General features: G+C 40.4%; 1 protein-coding gene across 2 annotated transcripts in view; it reads left to right on the top strand.

Moving 5' to 3' along the window:
- The first annotated feature begins 2,377 nt into the window (after positions 1–2,377).
- The window catches only part of FGF10 (fibroblast growth factor 10), a 65,068-nt gene continuing 56,638 nt past the window's right edge, over positions 2,378–10,807 (top strand). The window contains exons 1-3 of one of the 2 annotated variants that reach the window (XM_082783298.1): positions 2,378–2,485; positions 2,925–2,999; positions 3,100–3,663. In XM_082783298.1, coding sequence (XP_082639424.1) covers positions 3,327–3,663 — 337 coding nt within the window. In that variant the 5' untranslated portion in view covers positions 2,378–2,485; positions 2,925–2,999; positions 3,100–3,326. Of the gene's footprint in view, positions 2,486–2,614; positions 2,804–2,924; positions 3,000–3,099; positions 3,664–10,807 lie in introns of those variants that run through there. The other variant, XM_082783299.1, reaches the window with a different exon arrangement.

Genomic DNA, 10,807 nt, shown 5'->3' with positions numbered 1-10,807 from the left:
AAAAAAGAATGAGATATAATCTAAAAAGCTATGTCAGCTTTTCATTTGGACTCCGTTTTGTTAATGCCCTCCCTGTCATCACATGGGATAGAAACGCATTCCCTATGCGTTGAAGTAGTTTTAAGTACTGCTCTGAATATAGCACCTGACAGAAGCAAATTTAATATGAAATTCTGGACACGTAGCTTTTGTATTTAACCATAAGATTTTAAAATCGATATACAATCCATCACAAACTAGATATAGGTTTAAGCAGACCTCTTCCGGAGAGGAACCAATTCAAGATAGTACCTGTTTTTAGAGGAGTTGGGGTTAAATATGTCTGTTTGACCTTGCTATTTTCTCTTGCCACCAGAGATCCTAAAATGCCAATTCATTGCATTTTTCAGCTTTTGACAGAAAAAAAAAAAAAAACACAGAAATTAAAGGTTTCTTCAAATGTATATTTTTAAAACATTATGGCATTTATTTATTCTTTAATCTGCTGGAATCAAAAGCACTTCAGTTTTAGAGATAATATATTGTATTCATGACCTGAACAGCAAGTGAACATTGACAGTAGCTTTGCAGACATACACGTAAGCTGTCAGGCATTCACCAAGAAGTAGGCTTTTGCTTTTCATTTAGTTTTTATTTCTTTTTTTATTAGTTGCTACAAAAGAAAAGCCTAAGTCAGATTCACCAAAAATTTTCTGAAATGCTCTGCACTCAGTGCAAATACGTGCAGAATAAATACTCTGAAGTACCATAAACAACATCATAAAACATATTGATTCTAACATTAAATGGTTTCATTTTTAAGGCTGTTTAAATGTCACCCCCAGAAGCTGAGAACATAAATTTAAGAGCTAACTCTCTCCAGAATAAACACCATAATTGGAGAAAATCATTTCTAATTTCTGTTGTGAAGTTAACAATATATTTAACATCCTAATCTAATGAATCAGTCTAATTTTAGAACTATTTGTTCCTTTCTGGATTTTCTGTTGTTTAAATTAAGACTGACTCCAAATGCCACATGTAATTGCACAGGCGGTTTTCCATTGCATTCCACTGATCTGCATTATTAAACTGCCTGTATTTCAAAAAAAGTTTTGGTTTTACATATTGAGTAACTCCCTGTGTTTCTGCACTGGTTCACTTCTCTGCTGCTCTGTCCTCTTAGTGAATGTTCCACCTACTTGCATTCCAAAACAGTTATTTTACAATACTGAATAATGAACCAACATTCGACGTCTAGCATGCTCACCCATATCCTGTCAGTCCCTGATCCCTTGTTATGGTGTTAAAAGATAGTACATCATATGGAAGATGCCTGTTAATTACTGGGAAAGCTGACAGTTCAGTGACGGGATAGAAATATGAATCTGTCATAACATTCAGTATGTGAAATGACAAATCCATTAGGAGAGACAGAATCAAAGGAAAAACCAACAACATATGCCCCTCCAGGAAAATAATAGCTTGAAAAATCGCTTTAAAATAGCCTTGGAATGGAAAATGTGTTTCTTTCTGGCAAAGGAAACTGCATTAATTAATGAAAAAAAAAAAAAAAAAAAAAAAAAAGACAGCAAAACATTCAGACAGATTTTATGGGGAAACCTTTGCAATCCCAATAAAGCCCCTTTTGCTTTGAAGTCAGACGCGTGATTCGGTAAATGACTCATGTTAGCAATTAGAAAATGGTCACTTAGGGCCCCGATTTCTTTTGAGACAAGGAGGGTGAGGGTGGGGAAAGAGACACAATAAATCTTGAGAGGCTTAAAAGGAAGAGCAGGCTAAAGTGTGAACTTTTTATTTCAGCAACGGAAGCGAGAAATCAGTGATTCATTAAAGGAGGGAGAAAGACCTCCATGGAAGCTGGCAAAGAAGAAGGAAAAGGAGCTAATTATGTCTCTTCCCTTTTTACTCTCTCCGACCAGCATATAATCTGCTTTTCCAGGGTCTGCCTGTAGTATATACTTCTTTCCAGCCCCTCCACCAACCCCTCCTCCAGCAGGGGGGAGGGGGAGATCTAGCAGGCAACAAGCTCCAGGTGGCTTTCTCAAGCACTTCACTGCCAAAAAATAAAATAAAATCCTCCGCTAGAAAACAAGTTCTTTTTTTTTTTTTTTTTTTTTTTTTCTTTCTTTCTTTCTTTCTTTCTTTCTTTCCTTGGAGGGGGGGGCGAAGGGGGAAGGTAGCCTCCCTGGAGGGGATTGGTTCAGCCCGTAAGACAGGGAAATTAGTAAGGCATGAGTCTCCAAGCCATGCTGGTGGCCAGCACTCCGAGGAGAAGAACGCTTTAGGAGCAATTAGCAGCGAGCTGAAGGCGGCGGCGGCTGCTGCTGCCGCTGCCGCCCGGAGGAAGCCAGGGCAGCTCCTGAGGCTCCCTCCGCAGCAGGCACTGCTCGCTCCAACTGCAAAAGGGTTTCAGATGTCCCACCGCTGCTTGACCCCCTGCAAATAAGGGTTGACCACCAGAGGCACATCCCACCTCTGACTTGTAATCGCTGACATTTAGGCTACAGCTTCCAACCTGTTTACAACCAAAGGGGGAGGGAAGGGAAGGGAAAAGGAAAGGGAAGGGAAGGGAAGGGAAGGGAAGGGAGGGAGACAAGTTGGGATTTTTCCCTCTCTTTCTTTCTTTCTCTCTCTGGATTTTTTTTTTTTTTTTTTAATACTGTTCTGGAGAATTCAAAGCAAAACAAAGAAACTGCCTCCTCTGGGGTTGTCAGTGAGAAAGGACGAGTTGTGCAACTGGTTTGGGATTTGCAAAAAGGCAAGGGGGTGGGGATCAGAAGAAGGTGCAAAGCCACAAAGTGTGAGTGCGAGTGTGTGTGTAAAGGGGTGTGTGTGAAAAATCCCTTCCAGCACCCCTTTCTGCTGGTTATTATTTATTTTTGTTGTTGTTGTTGTTCACTTTGCTGTCATCTATTTTTCAGACCTTTCTGCATCTAAGATGGTGAAGAAAGGAGTGAGGAAGAGAACAAAATAACTACTGGGAAGTCTCAAACCAGGTTGGGGAGTGTGTGTGTATGTGGTGGGGGGGGGGTGGGGAGGGGAAGAGAAAAAGGAAAGAGGATTAACCACAGCAACCCCCCCAAAAAAAACCAACAGCTCTTTTTTCTGAGGGAGGACTCGAAGGATTAAAAGGCAGCAACTTCTGAGGCGATTTGTCCCCTGAGTTATGGATGTTGGTGCACTTACTTCAGGCCAGATCAGAGCTCAGAGGGATCTAACCAGAAGCAGCAACCACCGGCTCTCCACTTGCTTTTTACCAGGTTTTACCCTTCCAGTATGTTTCTTTTGATAAGACATTTTCCAGCGCCCAGAGTTTCAGTACAATGTGCAAATGGATACTGACAAATGGTGCCTCAGCCTTTTCCCACCTGCCTTGTTGCTGCTTGCTGCTGCTCTTCTTGGTGTCTTCTGTGCCTGTCACCTGCCATGACCTCGGCCAGGACATGCTGTCCCCGGAGGCCACCAACTCTTCTTCTTCATCATCCTCCTCCTTCCCCTCGTCCTTCTCCTCTCCTTCCAGTGCGGGGAGACACGTGCGGAGCTACAATCACCTCCAAGGCGACGTGCGCAAGAGGAAGCTCTACTCTTACAACAAGTACTTTCTCAAGATCGAGAAGAACGGCAAGGTCAGCGGCACCAAGAAGGAGAACTGCCCCTTCAGTAAGTACGGCTCCGACTTCGGACGCCGGCTCCCCCGGCCGCGGCTCCCCCGAACCCGGCGCCCGAGCCCCCGGCTGGGAAAGGGCCGGGGAGGGGGCTCGGGGCGGAGGTGGGGTGGGCTCTGCCGGGACCCCGCTGCCCGCCCGCCTCTGCCTCGCTCTCCGGCAGGCATTTGCTTTGCAAATGGCTTCGCCGAGCACCGCTCGCTCCGCTGCCTGGCAGAAGAGCAAATTAGAAAAGATTTGCAAAGGATGTGGCGCGGAGCGTGTGGGGGAGCGAAGGTTGGGGGGGAGAGAAGAGGGAGACGACATTGTCTCCCGCATCTGAAAATAATTATCCCCTGTCATTAACGCGCCTCGACGAGAACGCTATATTAAAACAATGCACCCATCTCCCCCCGTGCACACACGCTCTTCGCTTTCCGAGCCCCAGCGCGGCTGCCTGCCCCGCGCCCCCCCTCCCCGATCCCGGGGAAGGGGCTTTTCCTCCCGCCGCCGCTCCGCTGGCACCCGCGCTGCGCTCGGGTTCGCGGCAGCCTCGGTGCTGCTCCGCGCCCCATTGTAAACATCTGGGGCTGGACTCGCGCAGACCTCACACACATTTCATTGTCTTTTTCTTTTTTTTTTTTTTCTTGAAGAAATGATTTCAAAGTAAAAGCCGTATGGCTGTTTCCATGGCTGTACTTTCTAGCTTTTCTGTGGTACTAATGAGGCTTTTAGTAATAGCGTGCTTCTGGTAATGTATTTCTGGCTGTCAGTGCTAGAAATGTAACATTTATTCGGTTTTCTTGCCTGTGCAGTCTCAAACTGAAGCAATTGTAGTAAATCACAATATATTGCATTGTAACTCTTAAGTGACTGCATCCCACTATAGTGCTGCAAAAGTAAGCTCTGTTATGCAAGTGTTGGAGTAAGCACTATGACTTGTTCCGCTGGTGGAGAACTGCTCCTTGGTTCTTGGGTTGTTTTTCATAAATACAGAAAAACCTGAGGATAAATCTCCCGTTAATTTAAAACAACTTAAAGTGACTTAAGTAGCTCCCCTGTTAGCTAATGTGTAAAGTATGGAATATTTCAGCAGGTTGCCCTGCTGTATGATAGGCATTACTGTTAATTCCACTGTATTTCTATTAAATACCCATAATACAGGCGTACAAGCAGGGAGGAGAGAGCTGATGTATCATGTCACTGTTTCACTTGCTCCACCTGGCACATTCATACTCTGTCATATGCTTAATGTTTGTAAAGGCTTTAGATATCAAGGCAGCCAAATCTTACCACTTCCCTTTTATATTTCATAGGAAGCCAAATTCTTGAAAGAAAGATCTATGATGAAGGTTTCACTTCAATGGGTGCTTGTGGAACTAGGTCCTAGCCCTGTATTTCTTTGATAACTTGTATTTGCAGAGGATAGCGTGATTCCCCTCAAACTGGATTCTGCAAACATTGTGTGCATCACTGAAAACACAGAGCCATGCTGTGTAGAATATTCCTGCAGCACAGTCTGTAACGGGCCAAATTGACAACAGTATATTCAGAGAAGTAAATGCTCATCTGAGCAGCCCCACTTAGCCTGCAGAATTATTTACCGAGTAAAGTTGCACACATGCATGAGTTTCTGAAGAAGAGGTATCATAATCTGCATGAGTTTCTGAAGAAGAGGTAGCATAATCTGCAATGTACATATACATCTTTCTACTCTTGATCTATGTGCATGAACAACTCCCTGTAACTCTGGGATGTGATTCCTTTTTCCTAGAGTTCTAGACAGTGTACCAGAAAGAGAACAGGCATTCTGGGTGATATCCTGGCTATTCTTCACAACTGCAGAATATCTACATAAGGGGTGAAGAATGTTGTGTTTTGTTTTGTTATGTTTTCATATAAATGCAAACCAATGGTTGTGTTACACATAGATGTATCCTGTCTTTCAAGTTTACAAGTAGCGAAGAAAAGACTCCCATCGTCCTAGGGCATGTAACTCGCTGACCCCACAGTGTGATACAACAACATCTTTAAACACAAGATTACACTTTAGCTAGCAGAAGACAAGTCAAACAGTTATATCTTCCTCTAACACGCACTATAACTTGCAGTGTGAAATTGTGTTTTCTGCACATAAGCTGAGACCATTCATGTAGACATTTACCATGCCTTAATTTCAAGGGTGTCTGTAGCAAAATGTTGCAAGTGATTCACAAAATCTGTGCTTTTCATCACTTCCATGTAGCTGTGTAATCAGAGTGCTGCCATAATCTCTAGCTGGGCTGATTCCATGCAAATATGTAGTATCATTAAGATAGTCTAAAATGTGTAATTACATGTGAACAAATTTCTGCCATGCATAAGGGGATAGCCAGCCAACACACTAAGTTGTAGCCTGTTTAATGTTAAAGGCTATTTAGTCTTTAATAGAAGTTCCTCCTTCAAAATCACGCTTTCCTAAACAAATAACAGTTACTATTGACACACAAGACTTTGTTTGAAATCTAATTTGGAGGCTAATTTTCTTTTTCTCATATGCTAATGTTTAAAGTCCATTTATGCTGCAGTAAAGCCTTATCTGTAGGTCTCTAAGATCATGATATGTTGTGTAATTAGACAACAGCTTTCATGGCTGACTGCCAATTAAGTACTGTCAAGGAAGAAGAACAGTTAGAGAAAGTCAGAATAAACATTCAGAAAATAGAACTTAGTCCCCAGCCTTTAAAATGGCTCAGACAGCATCCTTAGATTTGCTCTATAAATATTGTGTAAAGTGCACTAAATAAAAGTTTACTTTGGCAGATGTTTTCCGACTTGATTGCTTGGAACTTTTCCATCAGCCTTTCTCTACCTACAGGGTAATGGGAACAGAGGTGGCTTCTGAACACACTGTCAGGAAGCTAGGAGAACTTGCAGCATTTAGGAGAAATGGAGTGTGTGTATCTCCAGATAAAAGCAGGATGCTTTTTAGGTCTGGTTTTATTGTTCCTTGCAACTGGAGTTTTGTTCTCAAAGAGTAACATTTTAGTGATAGTTTGTCCCTCATGTCCCTCAGCACCACAGCTGTGAAATCCCTTTCCTTGGTAGGATCATTTGTGTATATGAACAAGGACAGCTGCGCTGCTTTCTGGAGTCTTAAGTATTTTTCGGGGGGGGGGGGGGGAACACCTCTAAAGTGTAATTTAAAAAAGTAAATTGCTGTAACTTGACATCTGGGATGACCAACAATAGCTTTAGCCATATGTAAACTTGGAGAGAACTGCATGGTGCAGATTCTGACCTGATTTGCACCTAGAAAGCTTTCTTGAAGATGGTGAATATTTGGGTTTAATGGTCGTCATGCACTAGGCTTCATGATATAATATGGTCGTCATGCACTGGGCTGCATGATACTTGTGATAAACTGCATCCAGGAAATTTGAACATATTATTGAGTGTTATATTATTTTTAATCGACTTTTAAGGCAACCATAAATAGTGCTAAGAAGCACATGGGCTTCAAATTTACAGCACAGATTGTAGTAGGTGAAGAGTGGTAACACAATAAGCAATGGTTAACTAGCAGCAGCTAACATGCAGTCCGTAGTGGGAGTTCTGCCTGAGCGAGGATTACAGGGTAAAGCTGTTATTCAGGTAGATATTTAGGGAGTGTAGTCCATGTCATTGAGACTGCCCATTAGAGGGAAGAATTACTAGATCGATTCCTGCGAGTTTTGGACCAAGCAGTGCTATGCAAAACCTACGGTAGATGGCGGCACAGACACTGTCTGGTGTCACCTCTGCTCAAAGTAGGTAGACAAGGGGCTGGGTCCTCAGCTCTGTGGACTAATTTGGCTCAAGCAAAGCTAAAGGGTCTTACACCAGGTGGGAGGCTATTAAATGGCCTTCTGAGCATCCGAAGTGGATTAATCCAAACAGTGCAAAAGCACTGCAGTTGCAGAACAAGTGTTTTCACTGAGAGAGCTAGCAAGAAATAATTAGCTACTGCTCACAAGCTAACCTACTCCAGGCTTTTCCCCTGAGTATGCAATTATCTTTTATGAATGGCTTTAGTATCTCCTGAAGTCCTTGGCAGTCTTTCATTTTGCTATAGTCAGTGTGGGATTAGATTAGCAATATAATGAATAATAGCAAGACAGTTTCAAGGCTTGCTCTGTAGGCCAAAAGATTGTAGACAATGACTAATTGCTAGAAATGCTGAACATTGCTAATGAGGATTTTAAGTGTATGCATGACATGTAAATACAGGTTTATAGTATATATTGGATTGTGTACACACACATCAAAAGTGTTCCGATTAAGTATACTCAGTTTGATACTCTTTCTTTTTTTTTTTTTTTTTAGTATACCTCAAAGCTTTGTTGGTACATTAATCTCAGATGTACAGTTCAAAACAGATTAGAATACTTGGTAAAATACATTCTTTTGCTTCTGGACATGGTTAAGCTAGCTGTTTGGGTTTATCAATTCCTCACAAGCTGGTGTTTGTAAATTAATGTGAGGACTTTTCTCTATTTTTCTAAAGACTAATTAGTAGTCATATGTGTTTTGTTGTTTTACTCTATAAGAGATATTTTATTTTGTTACCAATTAAAATGGTTTAAAATAAGAAATAATGCTGTCTCAGTGAAGTAAGTTAGTAAGTTGAATCTTGTTTTTCTTTTTCTTTAATATGAAATTTGTGTTTTTATGGAGATGACTTCTCACTCCAGGTTTCTTTTTTTTTTTTTTTTTTTTTCCCTGCAGAACTCAGTTACATAATTTATAACCAGCAGGGTACAACCATAGGCACTTAGGATTTATGAATGTGGAAAGAATTGTACTATTTAATGTCTACATGACACTCTCCTGTTATCCTTACTGCATTTCTGCCTTGTGGACCCTCCATGCTGATACTGTAGCCCTGTCATAAATCTGTTCAAAATATACAGTTGTAAGAAGTCTTTTTGTCTTCATAAATCTAACTTATAACCTCTTGGGGAGAAAAATAAATAAATAAATGAACAGTTGGGGCAATTAAAAGTTTGTCCTTAAAACCTCAGAAGAGTGAGAGAAAGATGCATACAGGCTCAGAGATGCCATACTGCTGATTTAATGGGATGATTCTCAGGTATGGCTCAGTCAAAACTTCCCTTGAAGATGGTGTTAGTTGAGTGAGTGCTATAGAATCTGCTTACACTTTTGAAACATCTTGGATGCATTCACTCATAGCATAAAATCCTCTGTTTTGAAATAAAGATGACTTTCATATGTCTTTGAGCTGTGTGTGTGAAGAGGGGTCTTTTCACTTCAAATGGGAGTTCAGTCAGATTCTGCAATAGGGGAGTTTTCATTTCTTCCACAGAGCCTCTCATTCCAGAAAAGGAAAAAACATCCTATTAGCAAAACTTGTTAACCTGTGTGTCTTAAGTTAAAAACAGTGGGTACTTATATGAACATAGAGTTACATCTCCTCTCATGGAGGTTTCCAGACCTTTCCTCTAATCGAGTAATAAAATCACATTGGTAAGGTTCTTAATGGGAAAAAAAAAAAAAAAAAAAAAAAAAACAGTATTGCATTTTTATTCATAAGCCTGATATTTGGATGGTAGCAATAGTGTCAACAAATAATTCAGTCAGCTTGGACTTGTTCTAATGCTTCCTTCATGTCTTGTTTTTGTTTGTTTTCTCAGTTTTCTGAAGTTTTCTGAATCAAGGTCTTAGAGTTCTTTCCTTCCCAAAACAGCACTGAGTTGACATTTCAGTTTGTACATTGTGGTACCATTTCTTGCAGCTGCCATAAGACACTGAACTGTCTTATCCTAATATTCTGTGGTTTATCATGTAGTGACTTCTGACACTTTGAATAGCATAAATAGTTTGAAGGTTTATCAGCATTGTCAACTTGATGAGACTCTATGGAAGTAAGCTTTGCTTACTTCGGGCTAAGGAAAGCTAAATATCAGATCAGAAATGGAGGATGCATTTGAGTAATATGACCACATATAAGTGTCTTGGTTACTATGTAGGTAGAAATATACTAGTCTCATTGCATGTATTTATTATTAATAATAATAAAATCCTTCCTGTACTTCAACAAATTATTTTGATGCAATACTTTCATATCTTGCAGCCTTTCATTGTTCAGATACCTTGAACACAAAGAACTAATAATGGTACTTGTAAGCATAAGTTTTGTGACTTGAAAAGATCCTTTCCTCTCTGTATTAATTGTTTTTGTTGCTAGAGCCAATTTGTTGTAAAACATTTCTTACTACATAGTAAATGGGAGACAGGAAACACTGTTACATGAAGTTTTGAAAATCCAGCACAGGAAAGCTCTCTGTTTTTATGAAGAAAATGAATATCTTCAAGGGAAGGTGTATGAGGAAAAAAAAATCAGTTATATTTTAAGCACTGGATAGATATTAAATCATTAGCTAAATGCATTATTAAAACTGGTTGTGCTACTTCATATGTACAGTGCAACAAATGGAAATTGCAGGGGAATTAAATGGTTGCAAGTAAGCCTGGTCACACGCTAAATAATAGCTTTAAAGGCACTCTTTGCTTTTAAATTGGGTTACTTGTGTTCTTTCTTTGAACATTCAGTTCTAATTGCAACAGTAAATCAAAGAATACACTCAAAGTAGATTCCCATGTAAGGTGGACAACTGGACAGTGCCTTTTTACTGCTACTAACACGTGCATCCAATTACTGGGTTGATATACTCACAGTGTCAGCTGTAAAGCATTCCCATATTTTATAGTTAGCCTAAAGAATTATTAGCCTGTCCCCTTTCACATTTACCTCTAAATAATCTGTCAGTAGTGTATATCTTCTACAGTTAAAGAGGAATTTTCACACGCATTGAGGCTGACTTTCAAGAAAAAGGAAATGTTGAAATTACACCAAAAAGTTTCATTCCTTCCACCCCAACCCCCCTTCTGCAATTTCTGATATTGTGCAAGAGAGGAAAAGGCTACAGATACGATAAACATGAGTGCTCATAAATTTTATATAAAAACAAAGATCAGATCTTTCATAAACCTTGATATAGTAAAGCAATATGATGCCTGTTCCTTTCATGGTCGAAAACATGTGAAAGACAAAGCTGGTTGTTTTTTGCAGTTCCTGATTCCTCCTACATAGGGAGCAGAGGTGAAAACGGGGGACCTGA

Source organism: Aythya marila, assembly GCF_965140915.1.
Source record: "Aythya marila genome assembly, chromosome: Z".
Classification (NCBI taxonomy): domain Eukaryota; kingdom Metazoa; phylum Chordata; class Aves; order Anseriformes; family Anatidae; genus Aythya; species Aythya marila.
Note: the sequence above shows the minus strand (reverse complement) of the source record. Positions and strands in the feature narration are given on the sequence as shown.